General features: G+C 48.1%; 1 protein-coding gene across 2 annotated transcripts in view; it reads right to left on the bottom strand.

Annotated features, from left to right (window-relative positions):
* The window catches only part of GCLC (glutamate-cysteine ligase catalytic subunit), a 45,217-nt gene that overhangs the window by 2,225 nt on the left and 17,930 nt on the right, over window positions 1–25,062 (bottom strand). The window contains exons 2-15 of one of the 2 annotated variants that reach the window (XM_069563298.1): window positions 17,302–17,414; window positions 16,296–16,478; window positions 13,873–13,986; window positions 12,203–12,261; window positions 11,968–12,101; window positions 8,624–8,698; window positions 8,032–8,148; window positions 6,675–6,813; window positions 6,109–6,221; window positions 5,796–5,888; window positions 5,372–5,476; window positions 790–871; window positions 610–716; window positions 403–523 (exon numbers count right to left, since the gene is read on the bottom strand). In XM_069563298.1, coding sequence (XP_069419399.1) covers window positions 403–523; window positions 610–716; window positions 790–871; window positions 5,372–5,476; window positions 5,796–5,888; window positions 6,109–6,221; window positions 6,675–6,813; window positions 8,032–8,148; window positions 8,624–8,698; window positions 11,968–12,101; window positions 12,203–12,261; window positions 13,873–13,986; window positions 16,296–16,478; window positions 17,302–17,414 — 1,555 coding nt within the window. The remainder of the gene's footprint in view (window positions 1–402; window positions 524–609; window positions 717–789; window positions 872–5,371; window positions 5,477–5,795; window positions 5,889–6,108; window positions 6,222–6,674; window positions 6,814–8,031; window positions 8,149–8,623; window positions 8,699–11,967; window positions 12,102–12,202; window positions 12,262–13,872; window positions 13,987–16,295; window positions 16,479–17,301; window positions 17,415–25,062) is intronic. The other variant, XM_069563299.1, reaches the window with a different exon arrangement.

Genomic DNA, 25,062 nt, shown 5'->3' with positions numbered 1-25,062 from the left:
TGGGCCCGAGTCTGAGCTATGTGCTTAGTTGGTTGACCCTGGAACCAGCTTAGGCTCATATAGAGCCCAGGGTGCTGCAGAGCACACACAGTTGGGCAATAATGACAAACTATCCACGTACGGTATTTCATCTCCTGAAATGCCATCGGGTTAAAGATTCAACACTGGTTTATGAACCAGTAAGAGAAAAAGCGCTGCTGATTCTCTTTCACAGCAGACTGTGAAAGACAACAAGGTGTATGTAACTGCAGAGATGGTACTACGCGGACAAGTGCAGTGATCAGGATGCTGTATACTTTAATAAAAGACCACTTTAAAAACTGAGTATTTTAAGACTGTGAGGTTCTGTCTATGCTAAGAGATTCTTTTTTAAAGCACAAAGGAAAGCGGAGGCTGCCGTACCGGATGCCCTCTTCTTGATGAGCCTCAGGTAGTTCAGGATGCTGCACCTGGTGTCCACGTCCACCTCCATGCTCTCCAGGTAGGAGTTCAAGACGGGGATCAGCCCGGGGAACACGCCTTCCTGCGAGGAGCAGTGCGCGGTCAGGCAGGGGCGCCCTGGGGGGGCTCTGGGCAGGCAGGTGGGGAGCAGGCCAAGGTAGGCCCTACCTTGCCGTTGATGATGGTGTCGATGGACATGAGCGCGTACTCCTCGGCCGCTGGCTCCGCCCTGCCCGCAGCCTTGCCGCAGCCGTCCACCACGGCGTTGCCACCTGCTGGAGGGGTGCGGGGTGCATTAGCAACTGGTGCGGCCTCCGGGGACCCCAGAAATGCAAGAAAAGGTGGTACCTTTGCAAATGTCTTTTCTGAAATAAAACAGTTCCTGCAGGACGGCATCTCGCTTCTGGGCGACCTTCATGTTCTCATCAACCTGAGGAGGAAGCCATCATGACCACATCAGAGCGTGCCCGAAGTCGGGGACACTCGCGCTCCCACGGGGGTGGGGCTGCTGCCCTCCGCGGCGGGGACCCACCTGTGAGGAACCCTCCCACCCCCAGCGCTGGCTGGGGCCAGAGAGGCTGCACGCTCACGTGGAGTCGTGTCTCTCAACCCCAGCCTGGGATGAGCTTTTCAATAACGGGGCAACTTGAAGAGACACGCACCTTAGAAATCCATGTGAAACTTACACGCATGGAGGCTGCCTGAGAAAACTGGGGGGAACGTATGGTGCTGGGGAGGCAGGGAGCTGTCCCGGCTCACAGCCGGAGGCATGGAGGGAAGTGCTGAGGCCCTGCTGCCTTGGCGGGTGGGGGGTCCTCTGTCCTCCCTGCCCAGGGCTTTGCTGCCTCACCCAACCACCTGGCAGTGGGCAGGTCGCCAACACTGCCTGCCCGCCTGGGGCTCTGCCCACTCCCTCAGGAGCCCCCAGCTCCCTCTTCGTGAATTCATTTATTTCGATCAACATAAGAAATCTTAGGGGACACTCCAATATACAAAACGGACATAAGTCAGAGGTCACACTGGAAGGGACGGCTGAGACAAAGTCCTGGATCAGCTTTGCCCTTCACACCCATTAATTCCTACAGGTATTTATTTGTTTTTAAAGGTACATATGACCTTCGGATTAATGTAGACAGTTCTAGGAACATGTTCAAATAATAATCCTCATATGTCTGGCTTCAATCCTAATCAACACTTGCATTTTTCTTAGTCTTGACCAAAAGTCACAAAGATCAACAGTTGTAACTTCTGCTTTCATAAATTCCTTTTTCAGTCTGTTTTTACTACTGCTCTTTAGATTCTGAATTTGACTACCTAGGTTTATTTTTAATCTTTCTGTTAAAGCATTTAAAGCTATGGTTTTCCCTTGAGACCAGCTTTGCCTGCCTCATTTTCCTATACAATCTACAGTTCTAATTTTGATTTAATCTAGAACCTATTAGGAAAACAATTTAAAATTTCCAACAGTTAACTTTTTCCTGAACATTTTCTTGATGAGTTTTGGTGGAAACGTGACTTACTGTATGCTGTCTAGTTCTGAGAAGTGAAAATTTCCCTCGATTAGTTTTTGATATTCTTCCTCGGGGCATTCAAAAGGCACGTGTGGTATGAGATCTGTGATATAAACGACACAGCCCGGCTTGTTAGCCATGCTGTTCACCTCTGCTGAGGCTTTTCTCTTCCTCTGACTGTGTGGCCTGTCAGTTACTGAGCAAGGCGCTGTTGTTAAGTGATCTCCTCCACCATCCCGGCGCGGCCTCAGGACAGCCCGCCCGGCCCCACTCTACACCTGCACACCGGGGCGCCAAGAGGACACCAACCGTCCAGGTGAAAAGGCTGGTAGGTGGTGCAAGCCAACTGAGTGTTCACCTGGACCAATATCTTACCCAGTGCACTACAGTGCCCTTAAATTCGTTTATGCTCGAGAAGCTATGCTTTCTGGATGATGAAAAAAAAAAAAAAAGAAAGAATCATGTCTCTCAATGATCTTGGATGAGCAAGCGGATAAACTTGCTTTCTGCATCCCATTGAAGACTTTCTCACATTTCTCTGCTACAACTTTGCCATTCCTGTGTTTTTTTTAAGTTATGGAGCTCTTTACTGTCAACATCTGTCCGTGTTTTAGGTGTAGCTTATGCAAATCACACTGCCATTTTAGATCACCGCTTTCAGCACTTGAATAGGAGAACACAGCCTATTCAAATTTGTCTTCATCTTACGTTCCCCACTGTGTGTTCTCCTGGGCACACTGTCTTCCCATGCCCACGGCCCGAGACCCACTGCTGTGGCTCCGAAGTTTCCTTTGTTCTTTCCCCACCCCCTTTAGCTAGGAGATTAGAGGCGACAAATCCTATTTCTAAGCATTAAGTGTGAGACAGTTCAGTTCAGTTCAGTTGCTCAGTCGTGTCCGACTTTTTGCAACGCCATGAACCACAGCACGCCAGGCTTCCCTGTCCATCACCAACTCCTGGAGATTACTCAAACTTATGTCCATCGAGTCGGTGATACCATCCGACCATCTCAGCCTCTGTCGTCCCCTTCTCCTTCCGCCCTCAATCTTTCCCAGCATCAGGGTCTTTTCCAATGAGTCAGCTCTTTGCACGAGGTGGCCAAAAGTATTGGAGTTTCAGCTTCAGCATCAGTCCTTCCAACGAACACCCAGGACTGATCTCCTTTAGGATGGACTGGTTGGATCTCCTTGCAGTCCAAGGGACTCTCAAGAGTCTTCTCCAACACCACATTTGAAAAGCATCAATTCTTCGGCGCTCAGCTTTCTTAACAGTCCAACTCCCACATCCATATATGACCACTGGAAAAACCATAGCCTTGACTAGACAGACAAGTAGTTTTGAAACTCTTTCTCCAGATGTCAGCCATTAAGAAGCATCTAATACTCCCTTCCTTCCACTGACCCCTTGCTAGATAAGATTTCTGTCTGACTTTGAGCCCTAACTTCATCTTTTTTGTTATAATTACTTGGAATTTAAACACTAGCTTGGCTGCCAGAGACATCCACGGTTCTGGTTCTTTAACCTTCAGGATTCTGGAGACTTCTCTCCATCTCTTCCAGCATTTAATATTACAGATGAGAAATGAGACCAACTGATTTTTCTTCTTTTTGGCAGAAAGCTAAGTAGCCTAATTTCCTCTCCTTTCTGGACAACTGATCTTTTCTTTGAGATTCTTCCTAGATTTCGGTTCTTCTTTACCTATTTCTGTCTCATCCTTAATGGACTCTTGCTCAGGGAAAATTATATTCATCTATTTTCTTTATTGTATCTCACATCTCTTTTGTGTAGACTACTCTCTTCTTCTAATTATTAGACGAACACTGAACTTTTCAAATAATTTCTCTCTTGCTTTTCCCATGAGTTCTGTTTCTCTGCCGTCCTACAGGGACGAACTCAGCTTGGTTCCCGAAATCAGTGACTTCGACCTTCAACCACATCTGCTTACTGCGGAGTATACTGAGTTTTAAAAGTGTGGCTACCACATTGTTTCTGAGAACTCCTCTGCTCCCCAAATGCTCTTTGATCCACAGGGCTTGTTTATTTAAGATGCGACTCTTCTCTAGAATTTCAAGGGCATTAGTGAGAATTTCTTAAAATATTCTTTCCAGTTTCCAAATTAACCGTGTTCTACTCAGGATAACACACTCTGGGGGCCCATGGGCTCTTCTCTTTAAGGCTATTAAAAGTTTTCAAGTTTCTTCTGCCTTTCAGATATCTATACCAGGCCCTGGAACAACGTGTGTCCCCCTAGATGAAGATGCTCTCCAGCAGTGAACATCACAGTACTCCATGATCTGCTGCTGGTCGAATTCTCGGATACGGAGGAACCGACTGTAAGTTGCATGTAGTTTTCGGACTGTGTGAGGGTCAGAGTCCCTAAGGCCTGTGTTGTCCAAGGGTCAAGAGTATTTACATTCATAAGCAAAGGCTTAGAATGGCAGCTCTCCGAGACCCATGACATGGGCTGATCTCCCCAGGGGGTGCCCCGCAAGGCTAACAGGGGCCCGCAGAGTCCTGCAGGTCACCTTGGGCCTAGGCGCAGTGGGCAGGCAGGGTCTGCCTGACTGCCAGACTTCTTTAGGGTGCATGTATGCACGCTGGCGGGAGTGGCCCCCACAGAGGAAGGGGACATCGGGGGCAGGCACTGGCCCGGTGGCTCTGGTCCTCCTCCGGACGCTCGCCGGGACAAGCAGCGTGTCCCGCTGTCTCTGCTCTGGCCCTGAGCCCCGCAGACCCCCACTCTGCCCGGCAGCCTCTCCCAGCCCCACTCTGTGCCGAGACCCTCCAGCCGGGAGCCCAAGGCCTCCATGCTCGCTTGGCTATGCCCCCAGGGTCTGCAGCATTGCAGCCTCACAGCTTGGAGCTATTTCAAGGCCCTGAACAGCTTCCAGAAAGCTCCATCTTGGTTTTAGTAGGGCTGGGGTGGATTCAGATCTGCTTTTCCGATGGTGCCCTGCCATCCGCATTCTCCAGAAACCTCCCCAGCTCAGTGCCTCTGAGGCGCCCCCTCCCTGCACTGAGTAGTCACGCGTCCCTTCCTCCCGAGTCTGAGGTTGTGACCGGCCTGGGAGCTGACAGGATGAAACACACTGGGGGGCACCCCCTCCCACCACCATCTTAAGTCAAAAGCCTAGAAATTGGCGGCTATTCAAATGAAACTCTGAATGTCCTTCAAATGGGCCGAGTAAGGAGCTACCATCAGCACTCTGTTTCCAGGAGTCTCCACCAAAATGGTCCCCAGATCTATAGTATAAGCTTTGGTTTGAAAGGAAATAAGAAACAGGGTGGAAGGGGAACACTCTTTCTAAGGAGGAACAGGTCTAAGTGAGGTCAGAGTTGAAACAAGTATTATACAGAAAGGAGTATCAGATGATAATCCAGATACCCACAGCCAGCCCTACGCTGAACACCATCCTTACCTTGGACAGTGGGATGAGAAAGTCCAGTTTGTAGGACAGGATAACCCTGGTGAGCAGCACCACGAACACCACATACGCAGAGTTCTCAAAGTCCGTCAGCTGAACCTGGACGTGGGGCCAAGATGTCAGGGACCCACTGTGCCTCCCCGAGGGGCCCCGTGGGTCACAGCGTTCCCATGCACCTCCTGAGCCCCCACCTGGGGCAGGAAGCCTCTGCCCACTGTCTACTCCCGGAAAGCAGTCCTCCTGAGCCACTGGGCTTGCATGTCACACACACACAGACACACACACACACACAGACACACACACACGATCTGTGGTGCTGTCTGTGTCACCCGAGCCTCCAGGGAGGGTATAGGTGGGTGGGTGGCGGTCAGGTGGGAATAGGTTCGACAGAGTTGGTTCCGGCCCGCGGGCTGCATACCTCCATGGGCCGGAATTCCACTCTCCACCCAATGTCAGAGTTTGGAGGTGGAGGCTTGAATCGCATTGTCTGCCAATTTGTGGACTGAATATTCTGTAATCAAACAGGAGAGAATAAAACCAGTTTTCCACATATCCAGAAGATACTAAGATGATTTCATATTTAACATGTGAAGCAGACTATTTACTGTCTATACCCTTCGACATACAAAGAAAACTGAACAGCGAGCATTTTGCAGAAGTGAGGTGACATTTCAGCGACTCTGAAAGTAGCAGTCATGTTCTTTATTTTTTAAAACGTTTGTTGCAGATACCTCAAAGTGGTCGGACTCGTTGGCATCATCCAGGTGGATTTTCTCTTCAAACAGAGTCAGCGGGTCTCTGATGAAGAGATGCGCCACGTGCTGGGCCAGCAGGTGGTCGAGGCCTGTGGAGAGGTCACACCAGGCTCACTCCAGAGCTGCTCTCCACGCCCCGGGGGACGGCAGACAGCTCGGGTGGGAGGGGGAAGGGCGGGGCGGGGGGGGTGGTGTTGAAGAAAGGCAGCTAGGAGCTTAGGAGACGCTGGGTTGTGCAGGATTCCTGTGCCGCCCCGAGTTTATCCTGCAGACCCGAGGGGAGTGTCGGAGTTGTGTTCACCCCTTAAACGACGCCCGTGGGGATCTGAGGGACACACCTCCAAAGTCAGCTCTTTTCGCTAAAAGTTAAGCTCTCACAAGTATCTGGGACTTGAACCTTCAGGGCCAACAGCCTCGTAAGAAAAGTTACGAGACCTCACGTTAAAAATAGAAGCCAGATGGGAGTCAGCAGAGGAGTTTAACAGAGTTTTGAAGAACTAAAGGCTTGCAGTCAAATCTAGACAAGGGGAATGGAGGCTTACCCTCCTGCAACAGCTGTTCGTAGATTTCTTTGTCTTTTGTCAGGTCGATGTCATTGTATTTCTCACCGCACTCAGATAAGTAACTGTCTATTGAGTCGTATCGGGACTTACTGATCCTATAGTGGTTGTTCTTCAGTGGCTAAAATTGAAAAAATACAAACGGATGCCATATACAGTGATGTGGAAATAAACGAATGCCCCAAGTAATTATATTAAAAGGTTCGATGCTTTATTAATAATTACATAAAACTGTCCAACCTGAACATGAGATCCTGAAAAATAGCTATGAACCCTGAAAAGTATTAGAATTAAAAAAAAAAAAATTGGAGACAATTTAATCTTTTCTCAGATCTCAGTTAAATGTACATACATATTTCCTTTTTTTTTTTTTTTACAAGTGGTTCACCATTATTATTAAGACCAGAAAATGCCCATGTTGGGAGCAAAAATATAAACCCACCATGTATTCTTGCCGGAAAATCCCAGGCACAGAGGAGCCTAGTGTGCTTATATATAGTCCATGGGGTTGCAAAGAGCTGGACATGACTAAGCCACTAAAACTTTCACTTTCATAATGTAAACCAAAAAATTTGGCTTAAGCCATTAAAAAACCATTAAAATATCTACTGTAAAGCTTATTTGTACTTAGCATGGTCAACAATTTATGAACAATTATATAAAGACCAGAGCAGCAGTAGCGCAGCCCTGGTCAAGAACATGAGAATCACCTGTGAGGAACTCCTCCTTTACTAACACGCACGCCTGCATCTCAGTTCTGGACTTTTCTTTACTCACTGCGTCTGGGGGTGGGCAGGGCTGGGTAACTATTTTTAAAGAGCTCTACAGGCGGTTCTGATGCACACTCTTGGTTGGAGAGATGCAAGGTCAGAGCTCAACATGCAAACAAGAGGCACAAACCTACACTTCTTAGGCAAAACTCACCCTTTATAAGGGGCCAAGGAATCTGACAACAGATTGTGCTTTCCCCAGCAGAGAAAGCACCATAGGCAAAGCACTCATGTAGCGCCAAAAGCTTTCTGGCAAAAACAGCCATCAGCACTGACTCCCAAACAAAGAGAACCTGTTCCATTAATCTTAGAGGGCAAAACGAACACAGATGGCAACAAATGATGGAAATTGGCCTGGCACGGGCCCTCCCCCCACAACCAAATCACATCTCCCACATTCTCCCCCCAAACACACCATAAAGCCCGACAGGCTGATGAGCTTCTTCCCGTGTGTGACTAACCCACTCAGGATGGAAACGGTGTAAGGGAGACTTCAACACTGTGAGTGGCGACAAGCCCCCCTCTTCACCTGCTGGATTCAAAAGGCTGGAAAGGAAAAGTGTGCCCACCTCCAGTCCTCTCTCCTCCCGAGTTCTATCATCTACAGACGCGGAAATCACGCCCCAGCGACAGTCAATGTCTGACACATAGCCTCGGTAAAAAGGCGACGCAGCGCTCAAAGCCATCTAGGAACAAACAGAAGTCAGCACCCGCAAGGTCACAGTGTCACCAACACGCTGAAGAAGGCTCCATGCAGTTATCCCCGGTCTAGAAGCGCCAGCTTACGCCACCCCTGCGGGCTCTACCACAGGCACTGTGCCCGCCTGCTCCTGGGGAAGGACGGCGGGAGTGACTCCAGCCCTGGCCTCTGCTTCCTTGAATCATCCTCTCTAGACGGTGAGGACAGGCGGGATGAGAGAAGGAAAACAGCTATGCTTGAACTTGGCGTTTAACACATAAATGCCTCGCTAGCTAAAGCACTGCTAAACTCTTCCGCTTGGACGCTTATCCAGGAGCTCTCCGTCTGCATTCTAGCTGTGTTAGTTCAGTTCTAAATGAAGGCTTAACTGGACTTAAATAGCACATGGTCAGCAAATTTTGCACATGCAGTCTTTATCTGATACAAAAGAGTAGTTAAAATTAGGTGTGATTTCTACTTACGACAATTGGGCAGATGGTAGCCAACTGATCATAAAGGTATCTGGCCTCAGATATGCTGCAGGCTTGGAACGTTACCTGTTTAAGAATCACAGATTATTAGAGAATACTACAAAATCATCACCATCCTCCCCAAGGAGCCAGTCCGAGAAGGAAGGTCGTTGCTCATGGCATGTGAGGTCATCCCACTGATCGCATCACTGAAGCCAGTTTTAAAAGCTGTCTCAGAGGGAACTTGTCTAGAATATGGCTTTAATCACGTTTGCATGGGATATAAATAACCATGTTCTGATGTCAAGTAAGATGAAGAAGTCAGGAAAGAAACCAGGACCTATACTGACAGTGAAGCTCAGCCAGGCACTTCTCTATGGCTGGCCATCCATGTGCCACTGGCTGCGGGCTTGTATACATTTTGGTACAAAAGGAGAATCGGGAGATGCGAATAATGGGCGTCAAAGCTCCCCACTGTGGCACAACGGGTAACAGCTTGGAAGGGGGCAGGACTGTAGAGAAGGCAGGAAGAGAAGGCAGTTTAAACACTATGACTGCCCAGGAGGAACTGCAGGCTGGTGGAGGAGGCACAGAAGAGCCACAGTGGGCCCGGAGGCCGGTGGGCACAGACCAGAGAGAGCAGACCTGGATCTTGGCCCCGGGGGGTCCTTGGGCAGGTGGGGAGCTGCATCACCAGGACGCGACGGGCTTACTGAGCCACGGAAGAGACCAAGAGACCCTGTAAGCGCGCTTTCTTCTCAGGTTTTTGATTGGTGTCTCTCAGACGGTCTCGTACACACTACATTTACAGGCAAATTCTGGAAAAGTCAACCCTAGAAAAATGTGCTTGAGAAAACTGGCGGCTGGAACTTAATACCCAAGTTACAACAGTGATACAGCTTACAGCTTAGTTATTTTAAGTACATTTAAGAGCTAGCTTCCTTACCCCAAGAACGAGAGAGGCACAGCCAAACCAAACAGGACATCACCGCCATTAATGATGGGAAAGGAAAACAGTATTCTTAACACCTTAAAAAGGTATGAATGGTTTTCGCTTCTGGTATCCTTTCAAAGTATCATATAAAGAAGAGAAGCAATTTCCCCTCAGGAAAATGAGGAGGGGGGAAAAAAGAAGAAACATTGATTTTAGGAAACTAAGTACCTAAAATTTATCTAGTACCCAGTGTTGAAATCACAGAATTTTCTTGGGGTGGGGGGTAGGAAGGCAGCCTATCATAACAGGCATGAACTTATTAAATGATTCTTGAAAAGTCCCCCAAGAATCAAAAATTTGAATATGGTTACTTTTTGTTCTGTATAGTGAGTTGCTCAAAAGCCTTAAAACAATACTTTGAAATCATTTTGTCCTGCTTTCTTGTAATGGGTAGTTTCTAGAGTTCCACTTAAAAGATAACAGAGAGACTTCTGTGGAGATTGGTGGAATCTGTCTCATTTTCCACTTACTCAAAGTAGCTGGGCTAAAGACTTTTAAGAGTAGTATTGAAAGTGGGGTGGCTGGACACGCCATTTAGAAAAAAAAAATGCTAAACCCATGACACAAAGCTTAAACTAGATGGAAAACTGTATCTACAAGCAATAAAAATGCCAACTACCTGCCATTAGGACACATTTGTTTGTATAAACACTGTATCAAGGGAAAGAATGATCCCTTTGGAATGGGGCGACAGTGCAGTCTTCGGCAAAACACCTTGGTTTAATAGCAAACCGATGAAAAAAGGCAACTGGCACTCGGACAGCACTGCTGCAATTTTAAAGCCATGCGCTGTTAAGTTCTAGAGTTTAATGGCTCTCTTCAGAAATACTTGTAATAAGATAGTTAAGTAGATATGCAGTTAGAAGTCAAAAGGTCTCCTTTTTTATGGAGTGTACCCAGCTGGAAGGAAACTCATGGCCTAGGTTTGGCAGACACGCTTTATACCACTTACATCAGTAAGTCGGGGAAAACGGGGGGAATGGGATCCTCGGCCACGGTTAAACACACTTAGCATGGATACATCTGAGTCTGACATTCAATTCTGATTATACATAGCTGGAAAAATGAACACATCCGAGATCCAAGTGCAGGAAGGCGTGCCTCTGTGCAAAGCTGCCTGAGATGGTGGGACACAGAGTCACCAGCCGTGTGTGCAGAGCAGAGCCACCCCATGTGGGGCCAGGCTTCACGGTGCTCCAACCAGCCAAGTAAAGTAATAAAGAGGCCCTCCTTTTTATCGGAGATTTTGAAACATCTAGTTTTGAGCCACTCCTACTTCTAACATTTTATTTTTTAAAATTTGTATTTACTTAGTTTTGGCTGCACTGGGCCTTCGCTGCTGTGCGTGGGCTTTTCACGGCAGCGGCTTCTTGTGTGGAACACAGGCTCGAGGCGCACAGGCTCAGCTGCCCTGAGGCATGCGGAATCTTCCCGGGCTAGGATCGAACCTGTGTCCCCCTGCACTGGCAGGTGAATTCTTAACCTGGTCTTTAACCTTAAGGTGGTCTTTTCCTGGACCACCAGGAAGGTCCCAACATGATTTTAAACAAACTAAAGATTGAAACCAGTACTGCTGTTAATAAAAACAACAAAAGAGTATGAGCTGAGTCAGACTTAGAAAGGGCCTTAATATAAACTCTTCTTTCAACTGCTGAGAAAACTGAGGCCAGAAGGGAAAGGAGTTAGCCAAGTACCCGAGAGATGACAGCTAAAGCCTGGGGCGGGCAGCCTGAGGGGGTCCCCCCACAGATCGCCTATGGGATGGGGACGCATCGCTGCTGTAGGCACCAGCAATCAGATTAGACCCGGGGTGCGGGGGGAGCAGTTTAATCATGTCATTAAAAGAGAGGCTATTCTATGTCCTGTGAAACAGCCAGGGGCAAGGCAAACCGGGGCTGTTAAATATTTATTCTTTTTATACCACTATATAGCCTTACAGGAAGATAGATTGTTTAAAGTCCAAACAATCCTTCCCTTGGACCACAAACTCACTGGGGTGCATCCAGGGTTCATTTTCAGAAACAGACTTGAGCAGTTTACAGTCTCAAAGCTAAACCATCACTAGATGGCAGCAGAAATTAGGCACAGAAAGAACTGAGACAGTGGCCCTGGAACATTCCACATTTTAAGTTCACGAGCAACTATTTCTTTGCAGTGAACTGAAGATTTTGCGAATTCTGTTCAGTGGTACCTTCCAATGAATTTACTAATATAACTTCAGTGGTTTTCAGAAAGATGTTACTAGTTACAGTAATATTTCAACCTGATGAAAATTTTAAAAACGAAACTCGCGCACCTCAAGAAAAGAAGGTAATCAAGACAAGTGGAGGCGGAAGCACCTCTCGGGGTCTTTGCACGGTACCTGCAGGCAGCAGTTGCCCATCCCGAAGCCCATGGCGTCCATGTAGATGTGGTCGGGCTTAGAGGCCTTCGCGGCCTCCTCGTCCTCAGGGAAAGTCTCTATAAATGGAGCTGGGGTGTTCTTGTCCTTAAAGACTGCAGTAATAAAAACAGAGAGAGAGAGGAGAGAGCAGGGAGTGAGAGAGAGTCAGCATCGACAGCGGGGCAGGGGCTGCCTCCCCCGCCCCCGGACTCACTGGGCACGTTGATGGCCACTTTCTCGCCCCTCCGGTGCCGGATGTTCCTGGTGAGTGTGCTGAAACAGACGACAAACGTCCTGAGCGGGCTGCCCAGAAACCCTCAGACAGAAGAAGAATTCGATAAGACAGCGCTACGCGGGACGGCTCCTCCCTCAGACAAGTCCCCTAAGGAAGCCCTACAGAAAAATCACACGAGGGGTTTCCTGCAGCCTCACCCGCGGGCTCCTGCCTGAGGACGCCACCCTCTCTGCTGTCCAAGCCCCCTTCCCGGCTCCGGGTGACTCCCCAAACCAAGCTCAAGTGTTAAAGGTCTGCCGTGGTCTGGCCTCACGCTATGCTTCTAACATTTTCCATGCTAAGTCCAAAACCTGAGCCAAGTTGAGGTCATCACGTTCCCTGCGCCTCACGGGACCCCAGTACCTCATCGCTGCCCCCATCCAACCCCCAGTTTAACACCATCTCACGGCCCACCACCTGATCCAGAAGCCCCCAGACATGCTGTGAGCACCGAACATGTGGCCAGTCCTAAAAAAGACGTCCTCTGAGAGCAAACACACAGCAGATTTTTAAGACTTGGTTTAGAAATAAAGTAAAACTTACTAGTAATTTAAAAATACTGATTGCAAGTTGGATGTGTGTGTGTCCTTAGTCACTCAATTGTGTCCAAGTCTTGTGACCCCATGGACTGTAGCCCACCAGGCTCCTCTGTCCATGGGATTCTCCAGGCAAGAATGCTGGAGTGGGCTGCCATGCCTTCCTCCAGGGGACCTTCCGGACCCAGAGTCAAGTCTGAGTCTCCTGCTGTACAGGCAGAGTCCTTACCGTCTGAGCCACCAGGGAAGTTGGATATAGCTATAAATGTAATTCACTATTTTTTTTTTAACTTTTTTAACGTGGCTACTAAATTACTATTAAAATGACATGTGTGGCTCGCATTATGGTTTTACCAGGCAGGGCTGCTGCCCGCCTGGCATAACGCCAGCGCTCTCGGGAGGCCTGCCTTTGACTCCCCCCCCCCGCCATCAGAAGCACCTTCCTCTGTCGGGTGTTGACATCTTTGGACATAATCTACCTTTTCTTACAGCTGACCATCTCCTCTTTGGCACACTCTAACCCTAATGTTGGAAACTAAGCTTCTGCGTCTTCCTCTTCCCCAAAGATTCCATGCGTAGCGGGTGTGAAGACGTGTTACAGGGAATGAACACCGAGCTGTCACAGGTCCCTAACTCTAGGTAAGGAGCCCGGGTTCAGGATGACAGGGGAGACCCAAAGGTACAAAGCTGAGATCAGACCGGTGTGGGTCCTCAAGCAACCTGAAACCCTGGAATCAAAACTACAGAGCAGAGGGTAGCGCGTGCCTATTACACACACAGGCACTGGACATGTCACCTTATAGTCAAGGTACACGAGCAGGGTGAGGAGATCAGAGACACTGGAGGTAGAAGATTAAAGTAACGACAAGAAAGCTTCTCCAAACAGGGACTGAAATGACCTGGGATTGAAATGACTTTGCAGCTAAGTGAACAACTTTAGGATGACTCGGAAAACAGGCAGATCCAGCCTGGAAACAAGCGGCAAGGGCCGTGCAGCGCACAGGAGGGTCCCGGTGGGGGCGGGGACGACACTGCACCCAAGGCAGGGGCCGGGCGCTGAGTCACGGCACTCACCTGAAGCGCGGGTGCTTGTTGATGGCTTCATCGGGAAAGAAGAGGGACTTGGAAGCTCCTCCTTCTACCGGGCTGGGTTGGAACTCAGGCAGCGTGAACCCAGGGCAGCCTAATCTACAAGAAATGGAAGAACTAAAGAGATGGAATGTGTCTCCAGGGTTAAAAACTCACAAGTGCAACACTGCCTTGTTCAGGGGGGCCCAGGTGTTCTGCCAACCCCGGGCCCCTTGCAACCAGCCCGCTGCAACCCGTCTTGCTCACCAAGCTCTTCTCCTGTGATTGCAGCCTTGGGCTAGTTTATCAAAAGCCTCTGTCCACCCAGGGTCTGCAGGGCACATGTCACAGCCGCCTCAGCTATTTCCCCCAGGAGCTTCTGTCTGAGGCATGCTCCTGTACCGGCTGTCAGCCCTGCACACCCTCACTTCCCGGCAGTGTGGGTGCCCTAGGAAGGGTCTCCTGTTTCCTGCCTCTGCCCAGCACCTCCCGAATCCCTCCGGATCAGGCAGGTCCCCCACAGGTGACCCCGTTCGCCTCCAGGTTTCCCCCGGAGGCTGAAATCCAACCCTATTATCTCACTAGATTTAAGAAGCACTTTGATTCCAACACAGAAACAAAGCTCCGCTTTCATCCGTAAACGTAAAGCTCAAATTCCACATCACGGGCAGTGATGCCACCAGCTCTCCCAAGTTTAAGGTCACTGCTGAGTGTGCTGGGGGCGGGCATGGGACTCACAGAGCAGCGCCAGCAGAGAAAGAGTGGCTGCTGGGGGGGCGGGGGTGCACCTCCAGGGTGGGGAATTTCTGGCCTCAGAGCCAAAACTAGCTGGTGCCTTCTTTATTTTCAGCCTCACCTTTAATAAAACCGGTTGCCCGCAACCACCTTGTGAAGAACAGTGAACTTGCCCATCACATCTGGAACAGTCCCAGATGTGACGGGGTCTCGGGAGCGTTCCTGCAGCAGCCTGCGTTATCCACGCCGAGCCGGAAGCCTTAGGCGAAGCCCTCGCAGAGAGTGACAGACCGAGGCCCGGGGACTCTCCGCTGACCAGGGTCAGGCTGGAGCGGGGAGGTGAGCGCCAGCGCGCTGGGCAGGAAGTGGGCGGCTGGGACTCAGACCTGCACGCCCAGCAGGGCCTTCCCTCTAGACGACCCATCCGACCATCCGACGGCGCCTCCAGGAGTGGGGACACCCTCCACCTGCCCTGCCGGGCCAGCACTGGCAGGCGAACAAGGCCACAGGGACCGAGGAACTGCACTTCCGGTTGCATTAGCCTGAGTAATTGACGTGTCAACAGTCACGTGAGCACGGGATCACAGGGCCACCCTGCAGTTGCACCCGTTTATGAACAGAGAATCCCCCTGTTCACACTGAAAAAAGCCCAGCCTCTTCTCCCTCTTGATCCCCAAATAAAACTTTCCTTATCACTTAACTGTGCATTTAAGATTAGGCTTTTACAAACCAATAATTATTACTCTTGGTTTGCTTACAAATCCAAAAATACCCTCCCATCATAAAAGATAAACTTAAAAAAAAAATTAGATTTTTAGAATAAAACGTATTCCTCGCTCAACCTTCCTTCCTTCATGATGTGAGAAAAAGATACTTCTCTAAAACATTTGATGAGGTGCTTCAAGAAGGCCTCGATTATTTCGATGTGACCATGGAGATTTTAAAAAAGAAAATTCCCTTTAAGTGTCCTAAGACTGGTGGTGTGACTTCTAAATGCCTGTGTTCCCAGAGGACATTTATTAGGAAAAGAAAAGGTATAAAAATAGTTCAGCGTGTTCCAGGCTTTGGATACCAATCCTCAAAGAGCTTCTGAACTTTGGGGAGGTAAGCATACTTTGCCACGACCTGAGAGATCTCTCGCAAAGATAACCAGATTTACGATTTGGTAGAACTGCATTCTTGCGTACAGGTCCTACATAAAACCGTGTGATATTTATGCACCTCATTCTAAGCCAAAGGCAGAATCCCATTGACTTCATATTCACTCTTGTGAACTTGTAGCCATAAGCTGATTTGACGAGAAATCCTAACTTGTTTCAGCGAGATCTGAACATGACCTGACGGCTCCCGTGTTCTTTGTGTGCACCGCCCATCCCAGGAGCACTGAAGCCAACCTGCTGATCTGACCTGCGGGCAACGCGTGCCCTTCCTTATACAATGCCCCTTCCCCTCGGCCCGGGAGTGTGTGGCCCTCAGGTCCTCCCCCAGCCCCCCACTGCTGCCCCCACCACCACCGGAGGCCAGCATGTGGCTTGGCCTGCAGCTCTGACATTACAGATTCAGTCAGATGCTGCGTGACGAGGATAAACCATCCACAGTATGAGAGCTGCAGGGTCAAGCGTTAGGTTGTGATCTGCTCTCTGGACACCCGATGCTCTGGAGCGCCAGCTGCGCACGTTGACACAGGGACTAACCTGGGAAAGGAAGTGATGGTGCAGAGGGCCTGGTTTTCCCCCAGGAGAGATGTGGCCTCTTTGCGCCGTTTCCTCATGTTGTCCTCAACCGTGTTGAATTCAGACATGGTCCCACCATACGGCTGCCCAGGTGTCCCCTCGATCATGTAGCTCCCGTATTCTGGTCTCCAAAGGGTCGGATGGCTGCAGAGGAGAAAAGGTTTCGGGTCCCTCTTACTCTTCTGCTGCAGGCTGCTCCCTTTTCAGTTTTGAAAAAGCGGCTTCCAAAAATTTAGAAACCACTGGGTATACAAGAAGCCAAGAATGCTTTACGGTTCCCAGAGCCTGTTAATCTTCCATAACTCTTTAACTGTGTAAGGGTTACAAGTGCTGGGTCCAAAATATTTATAAATAACTGAGCTGCACGCAGGGCACGCACTGTCCAAGACAAACAAGCCCGTCCACTCTGCGGGGAAGGGCGTGAGGGCTGAAGGCTCCTTCAGTTTAACGCTGGGCTCCAAATGCAAACCCAGCCTCCCAAAATTTAGTGGGCAGAAAAGTGAACATGCCCTCTTCACCTCTGTCTACTGAAATAAAGAAATATTTTTAAAAGAACATCTTTCCAGCCAAACAAAATCCATCTGCACGTTTTCTCTGGCACCATGGTTTGTGATCTTGGGAATACGTTGCCAATTTTTTTTTTTTTTAATATTTAAATAGTAAACAGACTTTATGTGGCATTTACTCTTCCAAGCTCTCACTAATGTATTTAGAGTGTGAGCACCCTAAAAGGCACCCCTGATTTACAGAAGAGGAAACTGAGGCACAGAGAAGCAAAACCCCTCACCTAAGGGTGCCCAGCTATTGAGTAGAGGGAGCGGGATTTGAACCCAGGCAACTGGGAACCAGAGCCTGAGCCCTAAACTGCTGGGCTCCCTGGTCTCCTATACGTGGGAGGAAAGATGTCACGCCGGTGGTCCTAACAGTTTCAGAAACTCAAAAACAAGGCCCCAGTCCATCAGCTTACTTTGGGTTCGTCCTTTCCCCCTTTTCTTGCAGAGTTTCAAGAAGTTCCTCTCCAGACAGGACCAGCTGGGCTTTTTTCTTTTCATGATCAAAAGACACCAACATGTACTCCACCTATTGAGAATAAAGGAGAGAAAGATGAACATTCCTCCATCCAGACTCGAGCTTGATGCGACCTTCAGGAGAGAGAGAGCAGCAGGGAGGTTGGGAAGGGTCACAGGGAGCTGAGGAGTCACCCTGGCTTACACGACGGAGCTTGTATGACGCAAAACCCGGAGAGAGCGGCCAACAGTGGTCTGGCAGGAGGACCAGAGCTCTCACTCACGTCTGTCTTCTCCTGTTTTACGTAGTCCCTTCTAGAAAGGTTAACACGCCCACTCTGACAAACGGTACTTCGAGAGAGAAGTTTTGAAACTAAGATTCTGTAAATTGCGGCTCCAAGAAGCAGTCGCGTTTTACAATGTATTCCCTCAGTGGGCTTACTATAAATTTACGAAAGGGGTTACCTGGGCGTACTCATCAAGGTAGATGACCCTTCCTCACTGGTAGGTTACTTAATCATCCCACTATAAGCCCTGCTAGTGGACCGTTAAATCATAATCAAACACATCTATATGGAAGTGTTAGCACCAGAGTTGTGGCAATTTCTTTTTTAAAAAGTATACGTTTCTTCATTACTTTAATTTTTTTTATTAGTTTTTTGGCTGCACCGGGTGTTAGTTGTGGCAGGCAGGATCTTTAGTTGGGACATGTGGGATCTAGCTCCCTGACCAGGGATCGAACCCTGGCCCCCCTGCTTGCGAGCACGGACTCTTTGCCACTGGTCCGCCAGGGAAGACGCTCGGCAATTTTGTTTTCGTTTCTCAAGAGTAAATTCAGGCCACTTCCCCACTCTGAACTGACACAGAATTTACAATTCAAGGTGCGCTAGTGCATCTATAACAATACCTGGTGGAATTCTGATAAAAATCAAGAGTGAAATACCGAAGTAAGACTTTTCTGGGCTGAGTATAAATAGAACCTGCTTTTGTTTTCCCTGAACTTGTGTGCTTTAAGTCATGAGAGCTGGGATTAATCCTGAAGGTTGTGAACCACTATTTACGGTTAAAATAAGACACACAGCATCCATATGTAAGTGAAAAGATCGGAGCTGGATCGTTCAGGGAAACATGTGAGAGCACCCTTTGCGAAAGGCCCCAGACCTGTGCCACAAGGCAGCCGGCTCTCCAGAATTACCTTGTCTGGCTTATCATAAAAGAGGCAAGCAACAATGCACCCATTATCTGCCTTATCCACCTGACATTCTGCATGTAAATCCAGATCCAGCCTTAAAAACAAACCAAAGCCGGGAAGCCCAGCAGCAGGCCTGGGGCGGGGGTCGGGGGAGGTGGGGGTGGGCTGCTCCCCCTGGAGGGGGGCTCTGGCCTGAGCCTAATTCACATGGACCCGTCTCCCCAGCCTTGCAAGGTGCTTGAGTCAGACATCCCTATCAGAGACTTCCAAGAGACTGTTTGGCCCTTCAGCTAAAAAATACAAAAGGGAAAAAATGTTAGTAACCATAGGGAAACAGCTTGACAACAGGCTTAAATGAGAACAAAAAATAAACTTTTATTAGTTGCTGTATGGACTGAATGTTGGTGTCCCGCACCTCCAACCATATGTTGAAGCCCTTCACCCCAATGTGACTGCATTTCGAAGTGAGGCCTTGTGGGGGTGGGAGTGTACCTAGGTCAGGAAAGTGGGGCCCTTTGATGGGACTTGTGACCCTCAAGAAGAGATGAGGAAGACGAGTTCTCTCCCCCAGGCGAGGACAAAGCGAGAAGGCGTCCGACTATAAGCCAGAAGAGGGCCCTCACCCAGAACCAAAACTATCAGCATTTTTGACTCCGGACTGTCTGACCTCCAGAACTGTGGGAAATAAATGTCTGTTGCTTAAGCCACCCAGTCTGCGGTATCTGTCCCAGCAGCCTGAGCAGATCGAGACAGCTGTCTTATTGATGAGTTCAAGTCCCTACTCTTGCTTCTCTATTACGAATTTTTTAAGTTCAAAAAAAAATGAGTAAGATGGCTTGATTTACGTACATGAGCCAGAAACGTGTGATCTGCACCTGTACAATCACTCAGTGTTCAAATTCCAGGAAGCTGCAGGCTGCAGAATCTGGAATTGCTCCCAACGTTTACAAGTTTTCAGGTAACACCTACAGATTCAGGGCTCCTGAAAAGCTAAAACCTGATGGAACAGGAAACTTTGTTAGGTCTTAGAGGATATATGAAAATATCCTACGTATGAGAAACAACTTTACCTTTAAACAAGCATAATGAGCAGTGGTCTGCTAGGAACCTCTGGATCCTCGTCTTGCCCACCACGCACCGTAGGCACGATCACCCACTTTGCAGATGGACAAAGAGGCTGAGCGGACTGCCCCGGGGAAGCGAGTGTCAGCAGCAATCTGAACCCCGGCCTGCCAGGTCTCAAGGCCCAGCACAACTTGTTGCTAGGACCACAGAGGATTTCAATCTTGGATAAGGATAGGAATAAGCTTTCTAAAAGAACTGTTGTAAGCTGTGAGGCAGGGAACGGTTCTAATACTGGCCGCAAATCTCTCAGCCTGGATTATACCTCCACTTTATGAAGTAGGCCTGATGTTCCATCATAGAAGCGGAGCTCACACAGTTCCAGGTAGAGATCTAAACTGATGGGTTGGCTTGCCTCTTTAGGCCCAGCTCAGATGGTCATTGCTCTGTGCTGCATTCTGAGCCCCACACCGTCCTTGCCCCACTCCAGGTAGAAGGATCCCTCTTCCTTCGATCACTGGTTCCAACACATCTGCCTTGCACCATCTGTTGGGGTGAAGTCATCTTCTTAACAAGATAACATGCTTCTTCCGGAAACAGAGATGAAGAGATACTCCCCTGCTGACTGGGTTCCCACTGGCTGTCTATTTATCAAAATGAGCAAGAACGTTGGCACGAATTTATACAACCTATATTGCAATTATTTTTGTTAGTTTCCTGGTTTTGAAATTATTGAAATCCTGTTTTCAGAATCACACAAGTTTAAAGCTTGGGTAGGGCAATAGAACAGAAAGCTCAAACTGAGTTTGAGCTTTAAATATCAGCCAAATGGGTGACATTTAAAATGCTAACAAACCAAACCCTCCTTAATTAAAAAATAATCACCCATGATCTCATTAAGCAAGTGAAAGAGAAAAACAGAATATTTACAAGAGGAAGAGAAACTTTTGGATAAAATTTACTTATCTTGGGGATAAAATCTAAGTTTAGAAGGCCTAGAATTCCCTGAACATTTTATAAACTCTTATAAACATTTTATAAGGCTTTCTGAATTATCCCCTACAACCTCCTCCATTTTTCTGCATTAGGGCTCCAAAGGCTTCTTTAGCCTCTCAGCTTTTTGTTAACTTATTTACCCCTTCCTCCATCCCAATATATTTATGTTTATCTCCAATTCTAGTTCATACAAGCCCTCAAAGAAACAACTCATTCTTTAGGCGCCAATCTAGAACAGTAAGGGAGTTTGGTTCAGTTACAAAAAGTGACATATTAGAAGAATGCGTTCCCAATATAAAATGCCTAAAGCCACAGGGAATTATTTCTGGATTTTTGTCCCCATCCTAAACTTCCTATTTACATACAAAGGATGAGAGGAAAAGACAAAAGCAAAGGGAAAACAAAACAGGACATTGAGGCCCTTCTGCACACAACATGATTCTAAGGACTGGCCTCTGCCTGCTAACTTCAAATACCATCTATGCTGGCGTGGTGCAGTGTCTCTCTACGTGCATGGCACACAACGCGGCTCTAAAGGCAGACACCCAAGGAGCATTATAAATGGGTACAGAGTGACTAATTCAAACCTGCACGATTAGCATATCATTTGCAAGGAGCAAAAATAGCCATCTGTTCTCCGAACAGATTACAACTCCCTGCAAATAATTTAAGGCACTACTACTTGGTGCCCATCAGCCGTCTCTTTAAATGCAAGGAGAACAGGCCCAACGGAAACGCCCAATTAGTTTTTGAGACACTCTACTTAAAATGTGCACTACTTTTTCTACAAATAAAGTTAAAATCCTTTAACTTTCTATTGCTCAAAGACTAAAGGCTATCCCACTAGGATAAAAGTCACTAATATTTCTGAGCTGCTGAATCAAAGACAAAGGCACATTCAAAAGACTACTACGTGGTTTACTAATGATAGAGGGTTGCTAGGAAGGGCCTGGACACGGTAGCCTTCCAGCCATCCAACGCAGGTCTGCACAAGCAGGAGGGGCTGTGTGTTCACCCGCAATTAGGCCAATAAAAGTAAAGAACTTTAATGGAGGGTGATGTAAGTCAATGCTGAACACAGACAGTGAGACACTTGTGGCATTAAAGCTCAAGTTAACAGTACTATTCACGTAATATTAAAATGCTGACATTTTTAGAATTCAAGTCATTAAATAGCACTAATTACTTTAAAATTTAAATGTTCTTCCTTTTTTTTTTTTTTAAAGGCATTTTGATACTCTACCACGAAGGTAAGGGTTTCAGAAAGCTCAGAATTTGAGGAAAGCCTAGACATTTTATAAAATATTAAGTTTTAAATTTCTGCTTCCCAGAGATGAAAACAGTGCTTGATTTGGAATCTAGATCTATTAAGACTCAGAATCAGCCATAGGCAATTCCCTATTTAGGGAGACAGTACTTTGAGAAAGTCCCTCTGTCAATTTCTGTGTACATTAGAAAAAAGGGATGTTCAAATCCCTTTGAAACAAAGTTATACAAAGGTCCCTGGGCCACCTCTCTAAGTATCTAACCGATCATGTGTATCTGACCTCTCAAGAGAGGGGAACCCATCACCACATCCTTGGGGACAATGAGGACCTAAGTGCTTCCCAGGCACTGGGAGAAGGACTCCACCGCTATACACCTGTGCCCAGGAGGTCAGGCCGAGGAGGGCAGGGTGGGGGCACTTAGCCCTGGAGGAATGGGCTGCAGCCACATTGCTGACATTCGCAATTCAGGATTTAGGGCCAGCTCCTCCCGTTCACCTGCCAAGGCTGGGAGTACTCTTGATTCCTACTGGAACCACCTGTTGTTTCTAAGAAACCTGGTTTTCTCCTTACACTGATCTCCTAAACAAGCCCGAAGCTGTCCTGCGATCAGGCTCTAAGTGGCTGATGACCCACGAGCGCCGAAACGCAGTGTCCTGCAGCCCCCCTCCAAGTCCTTTGACTCAGGTCCTATCTTTGGCAAGTGCTGGGAGCAATGCAGGTGCAGAGCCAAGCGGATGACTCCTGCTCTCAAGCTCATGCGGGGCCTGGAATGACAGTCAATAACCCAAGGGAGCCAAACGGTTTGGGCGGCAGCTCAGGATGACCATCAGAGCTGGGCCTATGTTAACAGGAGGGTCTGGTTCCACCTGGGGGATCAGAAAGCTTCCTGGGGCAGGGGGTTGGCCAGGCAAAGGAGGGGGTCCTCATAAATACAGCCCTCCACCTGACAACTACCCTGACTGCAGTGTAATCACCTGGCTGGCTGCCCAGAGATACAGATAAACTGAGCCCGCACCCCCAGGGGACCGTGTCACGTAGCCCCGCCTCGAGAACATAAACTGCTTTAAAGTGAGAGGCCCTGTCCTCTGCCCGGAAGACGGTGCCCTCACCCGGCAAATGTTAATGACCAAGGTCTTCGAGCACTTTCGACCATCCAGCTGGATGGCACCCATTTCCATACTGAGCGTGACACCCAAGCCTGGAACACCCAAGGACGTGCCCGCCACGGCGATGCTACTTGGTTTCAGAATTACCTGCAGTGAAACAGCGAAGACCTGCGCGGCAAGATCTGAACAGCTGCGCTTGAAACGGTGGATGGACTTGAGCTGACCGCCACAAGTCCAGCAACCACCTGTACATGGTGATATTTTAGACTGTAACTGGAGAGACGTTCTTTTAAAAACTGCCCTGTTTTCCCCAAAAGGAAACATTTTAGTAGCTCACTCTCGGAGAAGGCAATGGCACCCCACTCCAGTGCTCTTGCCTGGAAAATCCCATGGACGGAGGAGCCTGGTGGGCTGCAGTCCATGCGGTCGCAAAGAGTCGGACACACCGAGCGACTTCACTTCCACTTTTCACGTTCATGCACTGGAGAAGGAAATGGCAACCCACTCCAGTGTTCTTGCCTGGAGAATCCCAGGGACGGGGGAGCCTAGTGGGCTGCGGTCTATGGGGTCGCACAGAGTTGGACGAGACTGAAGCGACTTAGCAGCAGCAGCAGCAGCAGCAGCAGCAGCAGCAGCAGCAGCAGCAGCAGCTCACTCTAAAGTTACATCAGGGAACTATACTCAGTATTTTGTGATAACCTCTAAGGGAAAAGAATCTGAAAAAAAAAACACATACAGGTATGTGTTTATGTCTATACATATATTTGTATATATATGTGTACATATAACTGAACCACTCTGGTGTACACCCAAAACACAGCATTGTAAATCAACTATACTTCAATAGAAAAAAAACAAAAAAGAAACACACGGGCCAAAAATAAATAATTTTACATCAAACTCTTAGAATATCTGTTCTATTTTGACTTTCCCCTACTATGAAATGCTGTTTCATACCACAGGATGACACAGGGTGCACATCAGGGAAGTTTACACAAAATAAAGTGACCTTGGCCTGGTCTTCCGCTGGCGTGTCCTAGACGTGGACTTCAGCTAACCAAGCAAGAGGCTCTTTATTTATAATACATTAATCTCAAAGATAACACTGCGTAAAATGACGAATTTCTTATATGATTAAGTAAAGTGACTTCCTTGAATCACTACCAAAACAAATTCTTCCCAGGCCAAGATTAAGATAAGAGGCCTTGGTGAAAAACTTTTAAGATTCAGGAGAGAGCAGGGAAAACTGATGGATCTCAGAAAGAGGACAACGGAGACTTTTCAGTAAATGGGGGGGAAAAAAATCCTCTCCTTTATTGGAGACACTAGGCAGGTGTGACTTCCTGGATTTAAAATTAAATAAAAGTTTCAGTTCCCAAGTTCCTAACTGGGAATTGCAAACAATTCGATTACTGCAGCAAGTGGTACTGTACAGCACTGGGAGAACTCTCCTCCTGGAATTGTTTCTGGAGACACTTACTGAGGCACTGCTGCTGGTTCAAAGGGAATCCTGCATGCAGACTGGCTCTTTCTCGTCCTACAAATGCTGTGAGACCTCTACCTTCTGGGCCTCTGAACTGACACTGGCCGATTTTTTTTTTTTTAACCATGCCACTACATGTCAGGCATATGGTTTTAATCTTCTGATGTTTGGATGGCATCACTGATTCAATGGACGTGAGTTTGAGCAAACTCTGGGAGATGGTGAAGGACAGGGAAGCCTGGCGTGCTGCAAGTCCATGGGGCTGCAGAGTCAGACATGACTGAGCGACTGAACAAGAAATCAAGGCCAGACTAAAGTACTCCTACCTTATTTCTGAATCAAACTAGCAGAACCCAACTGGCCTGCTCTTACAAATTAAACTCAGAAAAGACAGCAGATTATGTGAAGTTATCAAAGGGGATGTTTGCTGTGGCCATCAACAGGGGTACTCTGCAACTCAGAAACTTAAGTCAGAAGACACTTCCTCCTAAAGAAACAATATTGTAAATATAAATAGTTCTTATGTGCTGGACTTCGTTGTGTGCTGGACTTCGTCGCTCAGTTGTGTCCGACTCCCTCACGAACAGCAGCCCGTCAGGCTCCTCTGTCTATGG

This window comes from Ovis canadensis, chromosome 20, assembly GCF_042477335.2.
Source record: "Ovis canadensis isolate MfBH-ARS-UI-01 breed Bighorn chromosome 20, ARS-UI_OviCan_v2, whole genome shotgun sequence".
Classification (NCBI taxonomy): domain Eukaryota; kingdom Metazoa; phylum Chordata; class Mammalia; order Artiodactyla; family Bovidae; genus Ovis; species Ovis canadensis.
Note: the sequence above shows the minus strand (reverse complement) of the source record. Positions and strands in the feature narration are given on the sequence as shown.